At 34.6% G+C, this 23919-nt stretch overlaps 1 protein-coding gene across 3 annotated transcripts in view; it reads right to left on the reverse strand.

Moving 5' to 3' along the window:
- Positions 1 to 1251: 1251 nt before the first annotated feature.
- Positions 1252 to 23919, reverse strand: part of LOC148951687 (tripartite motif-containing protein 2-like) — a 195968-nt gene continuing 173300 nt past the window's right edge. For 2 of the 3 annotated variants that reach the window (XM_089091306.1, XM_089091307.1), the window contains 4 exons: positions 22652 to 22810; positions 11750 to 11929; positions 3454 to 4552; positions 1252 to 1832 (listed from right to left, as the gene is read on the reverse strand). In XM_089091306.1, coding sequence (XP_088947432.1) covers positions 1594 to 1832; positions 3454 to 4552; positions 11750 to 11929; positions 22652 to 22810 — 1677 coding nt within the window. In that variant the 3' untranslated portion in view covers positions 1252 to 1593. The remainder of the gene's footprint in view (positions 1833 to 3453; positions 4553 to 11749; positions 11930 to 22651; positions 22811 to 23919) is intronic. The other variant, XM_089091308.1, reaches the window with a different exon arrangement.

Raw genomic sequence — 23919 nt, forward strand, 5'->3', positions numbered from 1 at the left:
TAGTGATAGAATTAAGGGATGAAAATTTGGATTGATTTTGAGTCACCTAATAAAAAGATCTAAAACATTTAGCATAAAATTCAGATGAATTTATTCCGTTTTATTTCTTTATAATATTTTCTTTATTGTTTGACAAATAAATTTAACGTCAAGCATAAAATTTAAATAATCTGTCTTTAGTCTTTAAGTTCACGAGTATAATTTAATGTCATTTTTGTAGGAAACTAAGATTGATGAATTGTCTCTAAACTGTAAAAGGCGTGGAATAACAAATGACAATTTTAGTTTCCTATCAGATTGCGCTCCCCATAAAAATAGAATCCTGGACTCATAAGTGCGAGAGCGAGTTGGCTTCAACTTTACCATTAAAACCGGATAAATAGTATGCTTGCAAACGTAACTTACAACACCGATCCAAAAAATGACTTTCACCTCAAGTTCCGAGTTAAAACCTCTTTTAAGAATCCACAACAACAACAAAAAAAACCTTCCCATTAATACCTTTTCTTAAGCTCTTAAGAAAGTCTTAAATAGCAAATACAGTTTATGCCAGCATTTTTGCTTATTAGGATGTTTAATAAAAGTCATTTTATTTTTTGAATATGTCTCAAAAACCAATTTTGTATTTGAACATAATAATTTTCAGCTCACAATCACAGCTGAGGTTACACACCCTATAGAAAAATTTCAGCATATTTCTCAGAAAAAATTCACAGAGAAAGCGCTTTTAACTGGATAGACGAAAACTTTCAAAAAATTAAGGTTTATTTAGGAGTCAATAATACAACAGTACTGATGGCAAACAAACTTTAACGAATTGAATTACCCAAAATTAAGCACAAAGGTAAGATTACCAATTACAGTATAGTGTACCAATTTGTACAAAGCTCATGACGCAACCAAAAGTTTACAGGCTTTTGATAAACTTTATCTAATTTTTTTCTTGCCAAATTTATCTCCTTTAAAAATGATACACAAAAATATTTATGTTTCTCTTTTAGAAGATTTCAGCAAATTTTAAACCAGTTTACCATTTTGAAGCAAAAACTTGGATAAGACTCAGAATATTGCACCCATACTAGCAGATAGAGCTGACGAGGGTAGCATAGACAGAAAGCTCCTCCCTATCCCCTATCCTAAAAAATAGGTCTTGACAATAAATTCTTGGATATAAGACATTTTAGAGCCTCAAACATATTTTTTGAGGCAAGCATTTGAGCCCTTTTTCCGAAATCTAAAACTGTTTGTTAGATATTTCGGTTCAATTTTAAAATCAAGCGACTTTGATCTCTTGACGAATATCCGACACATTTTACTAGAAAAAATCCTTAGGGACGAGACCAAAGGGCGAAAAACACAAGTGCACAACAGGGAAATGATTTTTCTAGCCTATTCCTACAGAACTTACAATTTATTATATGCTTTCATATAATTCCAGAGCCAAAGCTCTTTGCCGTCCTGATGAATGCCCCCCCCCCCTAATTCTTGCATGTTTACCAGGGCGCAAAATAATCAAGAAAATACACTGAAAATATGAATAAAAAGACTATTAAAACCGTGTTATAAGAGCAAAAGACTAGAAATCTGCACGAGTTAAAAATATCGAAACCTTTTCAAACACTCATTCCCTAGGTCAACAGCTACTAAACAGCCATCAGGCACATAGGCTATACCCGCTGGTCTCTTGAATTTCGCTTCCTCGCATTCAATTTGGAAAAGCAGAACACCAGTCTTAAATTCAAACACTTGGACAAATGAACGGGATCTTTCAATCCTTGTTGCCAATAAATTTCCGTGAGGATCCAATGCTATTCCCCCATAACGACCTTTCCCTGAAAACAAGAAAGAAGTCAAAAGCAGCAAAATCAAAACCAAAAGGGAAATTATATTTGTACTGAAACAGAAAGTGACTTACATTAGATATAGGCATTTGTTTTTATAGGGCATAGTATTGAGTAATGGCAAGATTCCATGTTCTAATTTGAATTACTGGTGAGTTACTAGACCAAAGGATTTTCCCTTTTTTTAAAAATGCTTTGCAACAGCTACGAGGACGTATCTAGAGGTATAAGAAAAGAGTTTGAAACACTAATGATTTTGTAGATTCAGCGATTTTAGTTTAATTTTATTGGGCTGCACAACAAGGATATTTAAGCCCCGTAGATATCTTATAACCTTCACTACTTATAACATTGAAGGTAAAAATTAGTGAAGTAATTATCGATAATTTGAGATAGAGAGGGTGCTTAAAGTGACTGTTTCCACAGACCACTATGATTTGACATAGGAAATAAAAAACATCAGACTTCAAAGCAAAATTTTACAGTAGAAAATCAGAAAACTGAAAAGTCTGAGAGTCGCCTCCTTCAAAACAAAACATAATCATATATTCATATACGGTTTCAGTAGTAGCTCTTAAACATCAATGTTTTATTGACGTCAGCGTCTTAATGTTTGTAAGAAGTTTTTCTGCTGCATTCAGACAAATGACTTAACCCCAAACGACCTATTTTAGCCAGAGTATACATAAAATTAAGTTTGTGGGTGTAGGTTCGTTTGTTTATAAACTAAAATACACCGTACATTTTTAAAGACTCGAACGTAAAAAATATCATCCAAACAGAAAAAGAGCATTATTAAATCCTTAAACAAGATGAAATAAAATCATCCATTAACTTAAACGAACAGAAATTGCTGTTAATGAAAAAATGGAACCCAAAACAAACAGAAATTGAAACAGACCATCACACAAAACCGAAAGATAACAGATGCTGCTGTGGATGCAAAGGCAGACAACCTGATCTACAAATGATAATCAAATACACTTTAAACCAACAGAAATAATTACAAACAGTAGTAAGGCTATTACCCCCTTAGACGTTCCAAAGGATCTAGCTTCATTTGCACTTTTCACGTAAATTATGAAAATTTGCGCGTCTCTGATTCAACGCACATATACTTCTCTACGCACATATACATTATATTTTTCAATTGTGCATTGCTTCGTCGATAAAATTACTTTTGCTTTCAAACTGTGTGATATCTGTCTTGCCAAAAAGGGGTAATAGCCTTACTACTGTTTGTAATTATTTCTGTTGGTTTAAAGTGTATTTGATTATCATTTGTAGATCAGGTTGTCTTAAGATTTGCCTATGCATTTCTGTTTGTTTTGGAAATAGCCTAGTTTAAGATTGTTCAATTTCACTTTTATTACCTTCAATAATAATCAAACCCATTTAATAGAATAGAACCCATTTAATAGCAATTACTTTTGCTTTCAAACTGTGTGATATCTATCTTGAAAATACTTTGAATAAAGCTTTAAAAAGATTCCCTCACGTCAGTAAAGAATAAGGAGCATGGGCAATCACATTTCGAAATGCCAAAAAGAATTTTTTCCAATTGTTTTTATTTTGGATTATAAAGCATTTAAGAACACAAAAAATAAGTTACCTTTTCCTTCAGTGTAAATCTCCCGAAGAAAATCTCCATTCTGGGAGAAAACTTGCAATCTCGAATCAGCACAAATCACTTCTCTGTTGGGACCACAGGTTACACCAGCAAGTAAATTAAACTGACCGTTTCCACCTATTTTCTTCACCAATTTACCATTGTCAAAAACAAAAACGGAGCCCCGACCCGTGTCAGCAATCAGTATTTGACCTCTACTGCTACAAGCAACGGCAACAGGCTCTTCGAATGCTGTACACGTAAACGAGCTCAGCTTTTCACCAACTGATGTTAGCTCTGTGACGAATTTGCTTCGCCAATTTACAACCAAAAGGTTATCACTTTCATTTATGCATATCCCAGTCGAGCTTCTTCCTATGAGACAATCGTTCGTGATGATTTCTTCTCGTTTGAGATCATAGTTCAATTTGTGAATTCGGTCGTTACCCGTATCTAAAACATAAACAAATCCATTATTATCTGCCACTACATCAACTGGCTGCGATAACTGATGCATTTCTGAGCCCTTTGAACCATAAAAGCTTTTCAAAGGAATTTTTCCATCACAAATGAAGGACATAGGAGAATTTTTGACATGCCTTCCAAATATACGGACAGAAAGTGAATGTTCACCACAAAGCTTGGGTCGAAAGCGAATTTCATATGTACCATTATTATTATCAATTACATTGCACTTAACAACAGATCCTGATTCATGTTGAACATGAGCACTAACAGGGTCACCCCCCTCACAACATTCACAACCATTAATATCGCATGTGACGAGACTCGCACTGACCTCAACATGTAGATGACAATCATCCATTTCAACAATGCATGCACTTGGATGCGTTTTGCTTGTCCTGATTTTCACGATACCGGCAAGGGTATTATTGACTTCATTCAAGGTACTAGACAGATCACCTTCTTCATAAGAAAGAAATGAATTTTCCATTGGCTCCAGCAATGCTGAAATTCCATCAATACGACTTTTTAAATCGTTGATTTTCATTGTTATATTTCGAACCTCCATTTGATATTGTAAACCTTCACAGTCTCGTTCAACTTTTGACCGTTCAGCATGTATCTGAGACAGCTGGTTCTAAAAAAGATCAAAACTAAGTAAGTATTAGAAATGAGATATTACAGATATCTAAAACCAAACTAAGATATCTAAAAATCAAGACAAATAGAAAAAAAAATCAAGATTAAGGAAACAAAGGGGACTACGATCAGTATAAGGAAAAGATAAACTAAAACGACGTGATTATGTCGCCTGTATAAAACAAGACATTTTCAATACAAAGAAAAAAATCCAAACTAACCTAAAACAAAGAAATAAAAGAAAAAAGAAGAAAAGGGAAAAAGAAGAAAAGATATAGAATTGATGCTACTGTGATTGAGCACCAAAGAAATAAATAGAGTTGCTTCAATGACAACACTGAAGCGACTGCCTAAAATAAAAGATAATGAATATGAAATTAATTATGCTGTTGCGCAATGATCCTCTTCCTAGCTTCCACTGTTGCAATTCACTTTTAAGAAGAATGCCATAAATCGAGTCAAAATTTAAATTACCTGTATCTCTATTTATTGAGAGATTAGCAAAATATGTTTTTTGTTAAGACGTCCGCTATTCAGAGCATTATACTTTCCCCTTGTTTTTTTGCCGTAGATTCATGGACAGCGTTGTTTGCATTTGGAAGCACAGATCTGAGTCCTTAAATCTTTTTCTTAATCGTTTAAATAACTTTGATAATTCACAATTGGGTTTGAATAATATAACAGGCTACCATTTCTTGATATTTTAATAATTAAAAGAGATAACCGTTTGTATTTCTCAATGTACAAAAAACCTGCACATAGTGATAGATATCTAAATTTTCACTAGTGCCATCCGGTGTCAGGGAAAAGAAACATTGGAAGCTAACAAAAAGATTATTCAGTAACAAAATAATTAATTTATTTAGTTTATCCAGTCGATCCTGTGTTGTCATTGAAGTAACTATTTGTCCTCTATCACAGTATTATCATTTGTAAATATAGATACTGCTTTTTTATTTCTTAGTTTTAGATTTTATTAATTTGATGGTTTATAGATTATTTTAGATTTTATCTTTTTCTTCATTTACTTGTACCGTTGAATACGCCTTGTTTTATAGAGGCGATATATCCGTGTCGTGTTAGTTTTTCTTTTACTTCTACTGGCCATAGTCCCCTTTCTTTTCTTCATCTTCAGATTTTTTTTTCTCTCTTTGTTTTTGAGATATTATAGGAAAATGACCGAGAAAGAAAGAGAGAGAGACAGTGTTTTTCGTGGTTATTTTCTTTTTTCTCCTTTTTATATTGTACTCTGCATTTGCTTTGTAGTATCTGTGGGTAAAAATAAACTAGTTAATTCAATTTGACTAGGGCCCTTGGTTCTCTTTATCCATAACCTTCCTTTTCATTAAAAGGAATGAACTATTTGGGTGGCCTTGAAGTAAGCACCCAAGAGCAAAATGTTGGGCGGGAACAATTTTTGAGTTAGCCATTTTGTTCTACGTAGTTGATTTCCAGATAGAGTTTATGTTTCCAAAACCTATCCTTATGTTTCCAAAATGTATCCAAAACCTTCCTTGTCATTAAAAGGAATGAACCATTTGGGTGACCTTGAAGTAAGCACCCAAGAGCAATATGTTGGGCGTGAATAATTTAACACATCATTACAAATCAAGGTTTACAAGGCAAGGAAGGAAAGGTCCGTTTTAAAGGGTAATTATTGGATCAAATCTATAGAAAACATTTGAAATATTGGGGAAAGCTTAAAATTACGAGTATATATTAATACAAAAAAAATAGTTACAGGGACTTGTCACATCCATAAGCAGAAAATTTATTTCGGAAGGGGCGGGGGGAAGCGGGCAATAAAAACATAACAAGACAGACGAATTACATGATCAGTAAAGGATATTTACGCATATCTGTAGGAATATTTATGGAATAATGATTAGTTCCAGGTCGGAAGCTACACCTTGTGCTCCTCCTCTACAAGCATGCCTCTGTGAAGTCCTGAATGAACACCTCCTGGAAATTGTATGGTCTGTAATGACAACAAAAACGAAGAATTCCTAACTTATAAAATCCAACCTCATTCGCTAGAGAAGCTCATTATAATAGAATTATTATATATAAAGGTGAAACTAAATACCTGCACCTTTCTTGGATTTATCCCCATATTCAAGAACAGAGCAACACTTCAAGAACAACCATATTCAACCATATTCAACCAGAGCAACCATATTCAAGAACAGAGCAACAGACCATGTTGGTTTGCTTAAATCTTTTGCCGAACTAATAATTTACCCTAAATGATTTTTTTATCCTGTTTCCTCTCTATATAATATCTCGATGATCACTACTATTCCTATTACCAGAATATACACCAGAATGGATACAGTCTGAATAGCTTTGGAAATAATTATTCAGAGTTCAACGACAAACATTTACGGTCTTGTTTCATCTTAATTCTAGGTAATACCATTTTGAAGACCCCCCCCCCTACCAGAAGAGGAAATTAAATTACAATTAAAACTTGTACAATGAGGAAAGAAAAGAATAATAAAGTTCAAATATGGTGCCACACAGAAGTTAGCAGGTGGCAGGTCCAAAGAGCCGCCTCCTTTCCCAATGGCGATAATTGCAAGCAAAAAGTGTATGAAAATACCGATATTCGGACCTCAAATACAGTTTCCGGATTTTCAGACCCCATGGAGAAACTTCAATACCTGTTTTTTCTCCATGTCTTCAATCCTTCGTGTAGTTTTTCAAGTAAGCCAGCATAACTGAATTCATCGAACAATTCGTGGTAACGAACTGTAAGTAAGGACCGACCCGGCTCAATAGTAACCGGAGCTCTAATAAAAGGAATTTGATACCAAAAGATACATCAAAAGAATAAATTTTTATGCTGATTTCAAATATATTAAGTTTCATCAAGTTTAGTCTTATCCATCAAAAGTTACGCGCCTGTGAAAATGTGCCATATTTTCGAAAAAAGGGATAAACACCCCATAAAAGTCATAAAACCTTAATGAAAACCACATCATCAGATTCAGCGTATCAGAGAACACTACCGTAGAGGTTTCAAGCTCCTATGTGCAATTAAATAAAAAAAAACAAGTTTTTTTAACTGAAAGTAAGGGACGACGTTAAAACTTAAAACAAACAGAAATTATTCCGTATATGAAAGGGGCTGTCCCCTCCTCAATGCCTCGCTCTTTAAGCTAAAGTTTTTTTTTGTTTAAAAAAAATAGATCGGTGAGAAAGTCAAACTTTAGCGTAAAGAGCGAGGCGTTGAGGAGGGGAAAGCCCCTTTTATATACGGAATAATTTCTGTTCGTTTTAAGTTTTAACGTCGTTCCTTACTTTCAGTTAAAAAAAACTTGTTTTTTTTATTTAATTTTTGAAAGTTTTTGAATTAATGCAGGTTTTAATATTGGCTCACCGTACATGAATAATTAAAACAAATTTTGTATATTAATTTTACTTTTATTTTCTTGAATGGCTTTCTCGAAACTTGTTTAATTTTATTTGCGAACGTTTTTATTAGTAATAAATATACGTAACTTACGAATTAACTTACGTAACGAACTTCTATATTCATAGATATTTAATACGTATATTAGGGGTTCACCCCCTAGTCAATACCTTGCTCTTTAAGCTAAAGTTCGAATTTTGTTCCAATTCTTTAAAAATGACCCCTTAATCACAAAGGCCGTTAATTAGAATAAATAGCTCTTATTAAAGTACTAAAAAAATCTTTGGCTTAAAGAGCGAGGTATTGACTAGGGGATGAACCCAATCATATACGTAATATTTTCTGTTCGTTTTAAGTTTTGATGTTGCTCCTTACTTTCAGTTTGAAAACTTTTTTTTGTTTAATTTCTGATCTTTTTCTTCAATAATGATGGGAAATCTGGCACCCCCTTCATAGCAACGTCCCTTCCCCCATGAAAACTTCCTTCATCGAAATATCCTCCCATATAACCCCTGACCCCCCTCCCTCCACCTACCAGAAAAAATCCCCCCTGAAAACGTCTGTATACTTGCCAATAACCAATACTATTTGATAACATTGGGTAAAGTTCATAACTTTCAGCCCTCCCCCCGGGATCTTCGGCGGATTAAGTCATCCTAAAAGACATAGTTATCATATTTTCGACCATGCTGAACAAAATGGCTATCTCAAAATTTTGATCGGGTGACTATGGGAAAAAAATGAGCGTGGGAGAGGGCCTAGTTGCCCACCATTTTTTTTTGTCACTTAAAAAGGGCACTAGAACTTTTAGTTTCCGTTCCAATGAGCCCTCCCACGATATTCTAGGACCCCTGAGTCGGTACGATCACCCCTGGAAAAAAAAAACAACAAATAAACACGCATCCGTGATCTTTCTTCTGGCAAAAAATGCAAAATTCCACATTTTTTTAGATAGATGCTTGAAACCTCTACAGTAGGGTTCTCTTATACGCTGAATAGGATGGTGTGATTTTCATTAAGGTTCTATAACTTTTAGGGGGTCTTTCCCCCTTTTTTCAAAAGTCAGCCAAATTTTCTCAGGCACGTAACTTTTGATTAGTAAGACTAAACTTGGTGAAACTTATATATTTGAAATCAGCATTAAAATCTGATTCTTTTAATGTATCTATTGGTATCAAAATTCCGTTTTTTAGAATTTCGGTTACCATTGAGCCGGGTCGCTTCTTACTTAAAGTTATTACCACGAACTGTTTGAAAATGTGGAATTTAGTATTTTTTGCCAGAAGAAAGATCACGGATGCGTATTTATTTGTTTTTTGTTGTTTTTTCCCCCAAGGGTGATCGTATCGACACAGTGGTCGTAGAATACAGCGGGAGGGCTCATTTGAACAGAAATTAAAAGTTGTAATGCCCTTTTTAAGTGACAAAAAAATGGATGGCAACTAGGCCCCCTCCCACGCTCATTTTTTCCCAAAGTCACTCGATTAAATTTTGAGATAGCCATTTTGTTCAGCATGGTCAAAAATTATAATAACCATGTCTTTGAGAATGACTTCATCCCCCACAGTCCCCGGGGGAAGGATTGCAAGTTATGAACTTTGCCCACTGTTTACATATAGTATTGGTTATTGGGACGTATACAGACGTTTTCAGGGGGGATTTTTTCTGGTAGTTGGGGGTGGATTGGGAGTTACGTGGGAGGATATTTTCATGGAGGAAGTTTTCGTGGGGGAAGGGACATTGCTATGAAGGCGGCGCTGGATTTCCCAGCATTACTTAAAAAGAACGATCAGAAATTAAATACAAAAACAAGTTTTCAACTGAAAACTTTTCAACATCAAAACTTAAAACGAACAGAAACTATTACGTTTATCGCCCCCTAGTCAATACCTCGCTCTTTACCCCAAATATTTTTTTTAGTACTTTCATAAGAGCTATTTATTCTAACTAACGGCCTTTCTGACAAGGTTAGATTAGGTTAAATTAATTTATTTCAATATTACCTAGTTAAACATGATCAATAAGTAACCGCCCATTGGAAGACATAAATGCATTAGTACTGGGCGGTTACCACAAAGTATTTCAACATACTTATAAAATAAGTTTTAAATTTCAAAAAATAAGTTGTAAATTTTAAACTTCCTTTTCACACATACTGATGAACATTCACATAAGACACAAAAAAAAGAAAAGAAAAGATAAAAAAAGGGAAAAAGGAAGATAATAACAAAAGAAAATAGATAATAACATATATCATCAATCTCTGAATCACGGTTCCTCATCCCCCAAACAAAAAAATTATTTACTTGTTTAAACAAAAGCTGGTGTTCAGCCGCCTTAACAGTGTCTGGGAGGGAATTCCATAACCCCTGGCCCACATGTTTCCTTTGAAATTCAGTTCGACTTCAATTCCTTTACTCTGTTACCAGATTATTAGCATTCCTTGTATAATAATCATGCAAATCATTATTTTGTCGAAAAAAATCTAAAAACACGGATGGACACACTTCATGAAAACACTGGTAAGTAAAAACCGCAGCCTGGTAGTAACAAACTTGTCCCACATCCATCACCTTTAGTTTCCTAAAACAAGCTACTGTATTATTAGTTTCTTTAACGTACCCTCCTATCAAACGGACTGCCTTATTCTGTAATACATGTACACGCCTGAAAATACCAAAAAAATTGCTAGCCCATATTACTACGATATATAGGGGCTAATAATCGCATGATAAAGAAGTAACATCACCCGAACTGGTACGAAGTGCTTCAATCTACGTATAATTCCAAGGTCTCTTACAACTTTTGATGCCACAAGATCACTATGACGTTTCCACGACATATTCCAATCTAGGTAAAAACCTAGATACCTCATTAAATTAACCCGTTATTGAGAACTACCAGAAAATAATATTCACCCACCGAGATCTAGCTAACCAATTCGACGAAAAACCATAAAACTTGTCTTTTTTACATTAACCTCCAACATACTTAAAGACGTAAACAAACTTAAATCATTTAGTACCATATTTACATTATTAATTAACTCATCCACAGAAACACGACGAAAAGAAATAGCAGTGTCATCTGCGAAAATTAAAGGGTCATCCTTAAAGAAATGGAAAAAAATTCGAACTTTAGTGTGGAGAGCGAAGTATTGACTAGGGGGGGGGGGGGGGAGGGTGAACCCCCCTAATATACGTTATAAAAATATACGAATAAAGAAGCTCGTTACGTAAGTTTATTCGTAAATTACGTATATTTATTACTAATAAAAACGTCCGTAAATAAAATTAAACAACTTTCGAGAAAGCCATTTAGCAAAAAAAAAGTAAAATTAATATGCAAATTTCGTTTTAACTACTCATGTACGGTGAGCCAAAATCAAAACCTGCATTAATTTAAAAAGTTTCAGAAGTTAAATTAAAAAAACAAGTTTTTTTAACTGAAAGTAAGGAGCGAAATTCCGGCTATACCCTCCTCAACGCCTCGCTCTTTATACTAAAGTTTGACTCTTTCTCACAACTCTATTTTTTTTAAATAAAAAATTTTAGCGTAAAGAGCGAGGCGTTGAGGAGGGGACAGCCCCTTTCATATACGGAATAATTTATGTTCATTTTAAGTCTTAATGTCGCTTCTTACTTTCAGTAAAAAAAAAATTGTTTTTTAATTTAATTCAAATAAAATGAGAAAAATCAGTGTTGGCCATAGCCACAATCAATGGCCACAGGGCAATTGGATATAAAAAGCGTCGAAATAAAAGAGTTTTAAATAGCTCACCTCCAATACCTTCTTCTTTTCATCTTTTATTTGATTCAGACTTGTAAGAACTTCTTCTTTTTTCCTGTCTATAAGGAGATATAGTTCGTTGAAAATTCTTTCAATGCTTTCTGCTACATCTTCCCTACTTTTCTCCAAGTTTCGAATTTCTTGTGAAACCACTGTATCAGCATCTCGCAACTGGAACAACAAACTGAAATTTATGAACAAAAACTAGAACAAATAATATTTCACCTGACCTACCTACTCCTAATGAGAATGAATTAGAAATATATCTTCATGACCATTCTGCTAACTGTATACTGAGAATCAAAGTAATACAAAAGGGCTATGCTAGAAATTTTCTTCGTGTTGACCTGGTTTGGTTTATTTCCGTGTGTTTGTATGGGGGATGGGGTATCAGGCGTATATGTTCAATTTATCCACGAGGCCCATGTGCTTTTTGGAAGGGTTTCAATTTTATCGAAATAGGAAAAAAGAAAAAAAAATGACAAGTATACCAGAACAATAAAATGGTGAGTGGTGAGAGGGAGACATGGCGATTTCTTCAGTTTCTTTACTGAAAATTAGATTAGCTACTGTTCCTCGATAGTTAAATGGCTTACTTTTCAATTTGATAGACCCTACTAAAGAAAAGAGAGAAAAGTGAAAAAAAGGATAGAGGAATGATGGGGATTATATTGCACCAACTTAATGGTAGCAAGAATCTTTTATTCTTGGAACCAAGTCCTATGGAGAAATTAAGACTAATCTTTTTTTGACTACATTTTTTTTTCATGTCAACCTTCGAAACAACGATCGCAATTTAGAATTATCATTTTCAATCCTTTCCCAGTGGCTAAGAAAATTTTTCAGTTTATTGGACGGACAATGCACAGCATTATTAGGAATCTTTATCGTGATATAAAATAGATATAGATGGATAGATATTTATTGCTACAAAACCCTCTTTGGGTCATGGCAAAAAAAATATGAGCAAACAAACGCTTACGGACATAGTCGACACATACCTAACAATATCAATACCGTAATATAATAATAACAAAGCAATAACGATAGCAATAACAAAAACACATATAATAAGACACAAAATACCTTAACAATGCACAGTTCTCATACGCAATAACAATAGCAGGCTAATGTTGTTATTGCATTATATGATATATTGCAACACTGTAGCCTCAATGGGCCATGGTTAACAAAAATAATATAAATAAGAAAAACAACTCACAAAAAAACACTACGCCACCATTATGTAAATACTTATCTTTTCAAAGCATTCTTTTCTTGTCCTGCCTATAGTCCACCCTCCAAAACTCTCTCTGTTTGCTGTATGACTACACGGATGTACTTCCGCACATCCTTAATATCCACTTTACGATTACTTTTAAAAACTTCCACCATCCGATCCTTCCCTATTACCCAAATCCCATATTTTCTACCATGAAATCCTTCAATTCCGTACAATTGCACATACAATGCTCTAAATCGTCATTTTCATCGGACAAAAATACACACCTTTCCGCGACCTATACCTCCCAAATACTTCATTCTTTTACCAAAACGCATAAAATGACCCCTTATTGAAGTGACCAGCCTTATATCCTCCCCCTGAAGCCCCAATTTAAAATAATGTTCCTCCCCCCATGCCTCTTTGCCCTCCACGTACACACCGAGAGACGCTGCCGCGATCCTGCCAGTCTGCCACAACTGGATTTCCTGCTCTTGCACTACAACCTTTACCTCTCTTACCACAGATGCAACTTCTCCTCCTATGCCTACTCCCTGATTCTAAATTCCTGACATCCCACAACTATCCAATATTTTGCTTACTTTATTTGACCAAGAATCTTTCCTATTATCTTTTATCATCTCTCTATACCTTAACTAATCTATCCTCAGGCAATGATGTTACCCTTTCCCAAAACTTAACCATTTTTATTAGTCTCTTATTCCTAAGGGTATCTAGGCCTGAACATTAATAAAACTTAAATTAAATATTGATAAGTTTAGTAATATTTCTGTATTCTAAGGAAGATTGATGTTTAAGATAAACTTTCCTAAAGTTTCTAAGGTTTGATCACATAGGAACAGAGAGTTTATTTCTAAAAATATTGCGACTCAAAACTTTTGTTCTTTTCACGAGCTTAATATTCCTCACAAGAACCAATCAGGTTTTTAAAAGGCAGTGTCATCGGATTCTCTTTCTAGAATACTCTTAAAGAGTATTGTGATTGGCTCACAAGATAATTTCTATAATTTTCAGAGCTATGGAAATAAAACAATTTCGATATATTCCTGATTAAAAGTCTTTCTGACTTCGATTATAGAGTTTAGATTTGAAGTCTTAGATCGAAGAATTATATTTGAATTAGCGGAATTTATTTTATGTATTGAGGGGGATACGATTCGCCTGGATTGTGAAATGTTTGATTTTTGGGAAATTTATTTGAGGATTGTTGTAGCTACGCAATAACACCCAGCGAAAGCAGAATATGATGAAATGTGATCTATTCGAAAAAAAATTGTGTTTTTTTTATATTATTTATGTAAATGTAGTGAAAAGCGTTTTAGTGTTTTAAGAAAAGTGAAAAGACTCTAAAGTTCAAAAATGTATATGTATTGTAAATTTGTATTTTAGTGTTATATATTATAGACCCAATGAATGGGAGCAGCCCCTTGTGGCCGTGGGTAGCTAGAATGTGAATTTTGATATTATTGTATCGTAAATTAATGGATGGAGAATCGTATGAATGGGGAAATCGATAGAAAAAAATTGTTTTTAGGCAAAATGTAGATAAAATGTATTAGAAGAGAAAAAATTAGGTATGTGAGGAATTAGAAAGCCAGAAAGCTATGGAATGCCGAGTATGAGTTAAGGTAGATAGGTAGAAAAGTAAAGGAAATGATAGGGAAATAGTGATGAATTAGATTACAATTAAGCAGGGAGTCTTAGAGTAAAAATCAAAGAAAGAAATAAGATTTGTTTTTTTATTTTATTATCAGGAGTACGAAAAAAAAAAAACCAAAAAAACACCCGGTTGGATCCTAGCCATTACAGGATTAGAAAAAAAAACCTAATAACCCCTCTGAACTAACCCTAATTTCTTCTTATCTTTTAACCCTAAAATACATTGGATACATATATAATAATAATAATTTATTTATTACCCACTATAAAAAAGAAGCGGAGTACATCAAAAAAAAAAAAAAAAAAAAAAAAAAAAAAAAAAAAAAAAAAAAGAAACTCGCACACTTAAAAATTACTTAAATAAAACCACGCAAATTATGGTGTGCAGTAAGACCTGCAGAAAACGACAGCTTTCACGCAAACACTGTCACTTTTTCCCGTAAATCAGAGAGGCTATATCGTGATATTAGTTGCCGGTTCCAGAACCACTGAGGGAGGCACAAAAGGTACCGAGAAAATTTAAAATAATAAGTCCGGATAGAATTCATATCTTTATGCTTCAGAATTGGAAGAAAACCAGATAAAAAAAAGAATAGAATGATCGCAAAATGAAGAATATAATTTCCCAATCGCTTTTCTATTGTACCTCCCTCTCTTTGCAACAATTTTTGAATATCCTATCTGTTTTATTTTTTTTTTTTTTTTTTGCATTAGAAACTGTCAGAGCCCGAAGTGTTTTGAGATTATTAGTAATGTGAAGACCAAGCCACCGGAAAGAAGAGACAGAGGGAATAGAGAAAAAACCGCAGTTAAGAGACTCGCACTCAAATTAAATGAAGTATATTCGCACTTATCAACGTTCAGCATAAGCCCAATCCGTCTGAACTGGTCTGAGATCCAGCTGACAGAATGTGAGAGCCCAGCCCTAGAACGACTCACAAGGACAACATCGTCCGCATAAGCAAGATACGAGACATCAATTCCATCAGAAATGAAAGTCGAAGGCAAGGATGAAAGGATAGGAGCAAAACATAGCTTAAAAATAATTGGAGAAAGCACACCACCTTGACGGACCCCACGCCGAAGAAACACCTTTGAATCAGAAACTACTCCATTACATTTTACCCGAATAAAAGAATTCGAATACCAGTACGGTAACAAAACAACAATAGAAAGGTTAATATTGTTGGAAAAAAGGGAATAGAGTGCATGTGAGTGGACTATACTATCGAAAGCTTTCGAAAGATCAAGAACACAGATATGAAGAGGAGATTTATTATTAGCAGATTGCAACAGGAGGGAAGCTAGAACACGATGGACGTGCCGACATCCCAGCCTTTTTTTAAAGCCGTATTGTTTTTCACCAAAATTAACGTTTTCTGAAATGAAAGGGAGAAGAATATATTCAAAAACTTTGCTAAGATTGCACGAAACAGTAATTGGTCGATAAGAACTAGACTCTGACGATGTTTTTCCACGCTTCAAAACCGAGGCGACTGTGCCACAGAGAAAACTGTCGGGAACCATAGAAGTAGATAAACACATCTGAAACAGTAGCTGAAGGTGATCTATCAAAGTTGGGCAAACTACTTTTAGATGATAATACGAAAGTCCGTCTTGACCAACAGAGATAGATTGCATGTTCTTAATAGCTTGACCAATATCAACAGTAGAAACTGGTAGTACATTACTCTGAGAAATACGATTAGGCAAACACAACTCAAGAAGGGTACTAAAAAGCTTTTCAACTTCCCGGTTCACCTTGCCGAAAATATCATTACAATACGACACCCAAGTATGAACTGCTATAGGACTTCAGAAAAATCACTACTAAGCTTATCCGAATTCAGAACATGAGACCACTCCTTTCTTGACGCAGGAAAATCCAAACCAGATACCCTAGACTGCCGTAAACGTTTTTATAAGCACGCTTGGTACTTTGCTTCGAACGAAGACAACTCCTCGATTTGGCCGACCGTAAGACACCCATATTCGTAGCCAAAACTTAGCTTTATTCTTTATAACTTTTAATTCTGGTTCCGAAACCCATTCTGGTTTTCTAGTTTTAACTTTAATTTTTTCTAGAGGAACAGCAGTCGCCTCTGCTTGTTTTAAGCACCAAATTATTTTATCATATTATTCATTTAGAGACTCCTTATCATTTGAGAAACGGTCAGTAACTTGAACCAAATGATAAGGAACTTTTATAGAACTCAATAACGCGGACAATGTAGTAATATAAAGTGCAAATTAGCTCTACTCCAGTTATTCCTGTAAAACCACTTAGAACTATGTGTAAATGGTCTAGTAGAACGGGAAGCGACTAGTGAAGCAGAGAACAAAATCGGGAGGTGGTCAATATCACGATCGTCTTCATGAACAAGAACAGTCGATACATTAATATTTGGCGAGGAAACTACATGGTCAATATTAGACAAACTTCCAGATTGGTGAATATATGAATAATCAACACTTCTCGACTATTTTATAAGCAGAAAAAGCATCAAGGACTATATCGGATCGAATTGGCTGACTTTTAATATCTGTGTTGAAGTCACCAACCACTGTGAAATCATAACCATTCGATACAATAGACGCAAGAATAGCCTTAAGATTTGCCAAGGCTTTCATATACGCGTTTAAAGCGGGAATATTTTTTTTTTTGTTACATGGGAGATACACATTTATCAGCACAGTATTACCAAACCGAACCGCAAGGATGAATTTATCACTGTGAAAACACACTGGAGAGAGCAAACTCAGGTTTATTCTTAACAATGCACGCGAGGCCTCCAGAAGGTCTACCAAAAGTGACCTCAGCATTAGTTGTAAAAACGGAATGATTACGACTGCTTTTCAACACGTTAATACTAGTCAGGAGGTGTTCTTGAAGGCATACTATGTCAAACTGGTCACACAATTCATCAATCATATGCTCCTTTAAACGAGTACCATTTATATTAAGCGAAACAGTTGAAACAGGCACAATCATTTCTTCTTGGCAATGATATCTCTCAGCACTTTGCATCTAAGACTAAAGGAGGCATGATTTTCACCACAATTGGCACATCTTGCATCAAGCTGGCGGGGAGAATTCTTGGTGGAAATATGAGGGCCCGCACAGCGTGCACATTTCGCAACCAATCTTGCAAAATCAGCTACTCTATGGTCTGGCGAACAGCATTTTAGACAGCACCAAGGTGCCGACAGATATTCTTTCACAGATAAATATTCATATCAAAGTTTAACACCATTTTGCATAGCCTTGGCTTTTGACATGGAGTCACAAAACTCAAGCTTAACCTTGCCAGTGTCACCGAGCCGCATAGCTTCCACCACACCTGGATATCCTTGAAAGAATGAGAGGTCTAAGTCCTTCGATATTCCTCTGACTATCCCGAAAAACCACTTAGTGAACACCTTGGATGGAGATTCAGCTAAAATCACTGAAATAGAGTCTTTGAATTCTTCAGCAGCAGATTTTTTAACATTGATTAGCCATTTGTCATCTCGCAAACTCAGCTTGGTAACTGCGTCATGACATCTCACTTTATCGAGCACTTCTTTGCGTTTTATCGGGTCATTTAGCGTTTGCGGCACATTAGAGACAACAACAGTGGAGTGAGAGACAGTTGACGGCGTCGCACAGGCAGACAGTGGTGGAAAGTGATTATCATAGGAATCGAACTTACTTGAAACAGTCTTTAGGAAGTGTCCCATTCTATTCAATTTCGCGTTCAAACTCGAATAAACCAAAGCAGGGATGACAGGTACATCACTTGGAGAACGAATTACAAACATCGGTAGGTCTATGTCTTCATCGTCACATTTCTCGTGACGATATGCTTAAAATATCCTTCAGATGGCTTTCCAAAGCCTTCGGCCCCTGTCTTCTCGGAAGCTCAGTCCCAGGTACAGCCGCATCGTAGAGGAGTTTTTTTAGCTTCGATTACACTCGGCAAGTCCAGAAAAAACTCCTTTCCAAACTGGCATTCATAGAGATGGATCATTATCCTATTAAAATATTGACATATTTGCTTCCCAATATTTTAGTCTAAAATAAAAGTATACCGTAAAAAAAATCAAAGGTTTTTCAAAAAAAGAACTTCAACAAAAATCAACTTAAACTCTCCATGTTTGTGGTATTTGCTTTTTGTATAGTCAGAAACAGCATTCACATACCAGATAAAGAATTTTTTTTGGAGGGGGGCAGGTTATTGTGTAAACATCTAATTGTTTGTTTTCTGTTTATCCACGTCTATTGTGTATTTCTAAGTCCTTCCTCCTCGGTTTTTCCCTTCGAAGTCAAGACTTGTCATTTACACCCATCCCCACAGATAATGAACTGGAAAAAATCAGGTAAGTATGAGAATCAATACAATCTCAAAGAAGATTTCATAACTTTAAAGAGGTAGTTGTAACTAAACAGGAGGTGCTTTGGTGGATCAAGGGTTATTTTGAAGCCCATATAAAATGTAAGAGAATTGTTTTTCTTATACGGGTTAATAAGGTATAAAGGGGTACTTACCAAATTCCCAAGACTAGCAACCTATTATTCAGAAAACTGATGACAGTGAGAATGACGAAAAAAATAATGACATTTTCTTACAATCATAATAATCGAAAAAAAAATATTTCTTATCTGTTTTGCCATATATTTACTGTAAAGAATAAAAAAATCCCTACAGCTGACACTGATCAATAAGTCAAGCAGTTTCTAGACTATCCGCAATCTCAAGCAATTTCTAGAGTATCTGGAATCTGTTTCGCTAACTAAAATATTAAGAAGGGTAAATAAAAACATCATTTTTCTTTTTGGAAACACTAACCTAAAAAGGAATGTTAGTACCTAACTCTTATGAAACTATTGCTAAATTTAGATAGAATAGGATAAATTCTGGCACGCAAAAAGTACCGTTACTTTGCTCTGGAAATTTTGACCGGCAATTCAAGATTGGTCAAGTTTAATTTATAACTTAAATGAAATTACACTGCACCAATTTTACACTGCAATAAAACAAATAAGAAATAAGACGGTATATGTTTCCTTTACTTAATAATTATATTTGCTTTATCTTTCCTTTTTCCCCTTTACTCAATCCTTCCTTTTATTTTCATTTATTTGAAAAGTACTATAGGACAATAATAGACGTTACCATAATAGAGTGAAATTAACGTTACCATGAACATCAAAAAAGGAAAAAATCATGAAGCCCAAAAGCCTGTGGGCAAGTTGAGTTCAAGGCTTTTCTACCTACTCCGACATCGTCATTTGAAACGAGGTCTCAAACAGAGGAACACATTTCCCTCCAAAGACTTAAAATTATCCCCTCAAAACCAAAAAAAAAAGTTTTTTTTAGAATTGTACAAGCTGATATCTTGTTGTACTTGTGTGAGAATTAACACTTTTTTGTTAATCATAATTACTTTCCATTATATTGAATCCTTCAACATTACAGTCTTCTTATTTTAACATATTCTTTCTGTTTCAAATTAGTTTTTTTTTTAGACTCTCGATAATAATTTTTTTTTCTTATCAGCCTTTTTTTAACTGTGGATTTTTAAATTTTTTAAGACAAAAAGTTAAATTTGTCAAATTTCCCACTTGATCAAAATAAACTTTGACGTTTAATAAAAGTCAAATTTTTAATTCATTAAACTTAAGTTCGTTTTAGATTTTTTTTTTTCAGTTTTCCGGATAACGTTGCACTGCTAGTGGAGCTAGTAGTTTTAGGTTCTATTAAACCAGTGCTAAAGTGCCAAACCTTACTCTCTTATCAATTCTCCATACTCTTTATTTAAGTCACTGAGAGCGGTCTTTTTGACATTTTTAGAAAATTTAAAGGATAGCGTAAATGCTCAGTTTCATTTTAACTCTGGGCAAATAACTAAAACGTTTCGAACAAAAGTGTTTCATTAAACTAGAATAGAGTCCAAACCTGAGGCTTTTTTCCATCGCCCAACTGTTAGCTAGCAGGTATTTGTTAGGACGACGGAAACATTATTCTGAGACACCATCAGTTGTTAGCTAACAATCAGCAGAACGTAATTTTTAGACGGGAAAAGAAAACACAAAAGCTTGAAAGTACCGTTAGAAAATTTCAGGCAAGGTTAGCGCAGCCAAGAAGACTAGGGCCAAAAAAAAAGAAAAAATGGTGAATGTATTTGTCCAATCAGAATAGCCAAAAAAGTTTTGTCTCCAATTTGTTGGATAGGTTTTTCTCCAATTGGTCCAAAAGTTTTGTGCAAAGAAGGTAACCCCATGATAGTCAAAGAAATAAAAACAACAATAAAAAAAATACGAAAAGACGCTAATGCTCCATGATCAAATCTCAATAAATAATACTTAAATATGTTCTTTTTCACAAAGTTCTGATTATGTCCAGCCGACTCGTTTGGAATTTTGTCTGTCAATCTATGTTTATTTGAGATGTTCATTCTTTATCAATTTGTCAATCTAGATCTTTCAAATTTATAAGAAATAAGTTGATATGTTCTAGACCACCGGAGGCCAAATAAACAGAGACCTCTCGCAGAAACAATTTATTATTCGGGTTTTGTATTTTAAAATACCATATAACAGTATTTACTTCGTGTGTGCTGTTAGCCAGCACACACTCGAGAATTTTTATCTATAAAATTAGACAATAACCGGTTTATTGCTGCTTGTATACGGAGACCATTAGTTTCGGCCCAGTGGAAAACAACATTGTAGCTATATTTTGATAAATATTTTGTTTGTATTTTAGTTAGGTCAAGTTACATTTTGCATGCAGCCCCGCTATTAACCTCCAACCCCCCTAATGTGCAAATATACAGCCCAAATTATATATATCCTATCTATCTCCCAAGCGTCTCAGTTGTTTCCACCCCGTACCAGTAGATTCAAATCCTCGAGTGTGTACTGGCTAAACAGATAACTACCTTAACTTCCTGCTATATGTTTCAAGTCTAAAAAATAAAAATAAAATAATGTTTCTGTCTCCTATGTATTCTTAAGTTTTGAAGCATAGTAAGTTTGAAGTATTCTCACTGCTTTATTTAGAAGTATCGCAAATTTTGAGACTAAATAATTTGATAAAAAAGACTGACTAACTAAACTTGAGTTAGAATCAAATTTTCTTCAATGTAGACGAGTCCTTCCTTTATCACATGATCTGATTACTTTACATGCCTGCATTTTCCATTTTATTAAAGGATATCAAAGTTTAGCTTTAGAGTGTCAAATACTATTTCATAGGCAGCTAAGTAAAGAACAATAGGGGTTTAATGTGTTTTGTTTTTCACCACGACACTTCGCATGGAAGGAGTTTTGGAAGAAACTTCGGGGAGGGCTCATTCAATCGGAAACTGAAAGATTTTGTGTCTTTTTAACAGTCACAATTGACTGGAGGGGAACGAACCCTCACAAACCCTTCTTAGCTGCCCTTCCCCCAAAGACATACGATCAAAATTTTGAAATAGCCATTTTATTTAAATAGTTCGAAAGGCCCAATAGCCATGAATCCGGGGATGAATCTTGCCCCCACAGCCCTTGGGGAGAGGAGCTTGTAAATGACTTCCTTCAACAAAGACACTATACATAGATTTTATACAAAGAAGACAGAGAGACAATTCGTTATGTCTCCCCTAACAATAAAGAAAACGAAAAAAGAAAGGAAAGTTGTGTAAGTTGCCCATTGCTTACACACAGGTTTAGTTATTGGGAGGAGGAGCATATTTGATTTAGAGTTACCAAACAGACTAAGGGTATTAAGGTGAAACTTTCAGGGGGTGTTTATTAACCTTAAAAAACAAAGTGAATACATGGTTTTACCTAACCAATCACACTATTACTACTAAATACTGCTACTATTATTGACAACTCATTGTAGCACCAGCCACCTTTATCCAACACTGCTTGTTTGATATTAAATAGATTTAAATAACGCGGTTGCATTTCGCTATTCTGAAGCTCTACGCTAAGCTAAGTAGTTTCTACCTGTAATTACCTTTCCGATACATTCATTAGCACGATAAAGAAGAATCTCAGACATCCTTTTTATAGCCACTGCAAATGGGATAACTGTGTGATCAGAACCCCCACCATGTAATCCCTCTGTGCAACGCACGCAAAAAACAGTATCACATGTCTCGCAAAATAACAACTCCTGGAAAAAATAGGGGCTTAATAAGGCGGTTCCAGATCTATATTAATTAACTCAGAATAAAACGCAAAGTTTAGCATGCAAGATACACAGGAATTCTCTTTCTTTTACAGTTGATGACCTGTAATAAGAGATCTTGGTTTAGGAGTTCATCAACTTTCCATATTTTGCTAGAGTTTTAAATTCACCAAAAAAGAAATCACAATAGAGACATAAATATTTTGCGAAAAGGAGAGGAAATATTTATGGCATAAATTAAAAAAAAGGAAATTTCGAGGGAATCTGAATCCAATAAAAAACGTAAAAAATGATTGTCACATGATTTCCGACTTTTTAGTAAAGTTTACTGTTGCGGACAAGTTCAAGAATAGTCTAAGGCTGTTTTTGTTAGTACAATTGTTGGAATCCAACCAAAATTACACATTAGATAGAGGAAGATTTCAGCTTTATCAATATACCAAAATTTGTTGTTGAAATTTGCTTAGCGTTTTTTAGACTGAAAAATATGACTAAAAGGCACATAAAAAGCACAAGAAAATGGATATTTTTCTTATTTTTCCATCAAATCTAGATCATTCAGTAAGAAAAAGCCTAAGGGATATCTTAATTATTGTGCAATGAATGGATACATCTGAAACTAATGAACACGATTATATAAGAATCTAGTCCCTTCGATCGATGCAACTTACAGTTGCAGAATTGTCGCAAAAATCCACCACGTTTCACAGATAATATAACGTCCAAAAATAATTATTTTGTATCCATCAACAGAGAGAGATGCTTGATTTTAGACTTCGGCCATCCATAGTCCATACTGTAGAGCTACATTAATTTGTAAAGGGGAAGAGGAGGTCCTGTTGGTGTAATTAAAGCGCCTGCGGCCTTAAATAATGTGATTTTAGATTTAGATTTTTCAGCTTTTCATGAATCATTCTGATAAATATAAAGATTAATATAAAGATTCATCAATCCATATCAATATTGATAAGATGAAGAACCGGCAATACTCTTGTATTTACCCAGAAATGGTGGTAGCCTGTAAGGGTTTGGGGCCAGTACTATTTTCCTTGTTTCTTGCTTTTTTTATATATATTATCTGTTTAATGTATATA

Source organism: Artemia sp. Qi Xiang Cuo, chromosome 6 (assembly GCF_049724085.1).
Source record: "Artemia sp. Qi Xiang Cuo chromosome 6, ASM4972408v1, whole genome shotgun sequence".
NCBI lineage: Eukaryota > Metazoa > Arthropoda > Branchiopoda > Anostraca > Artemiidae > Artemia > Artemia sp. Qi Xiang Cuo.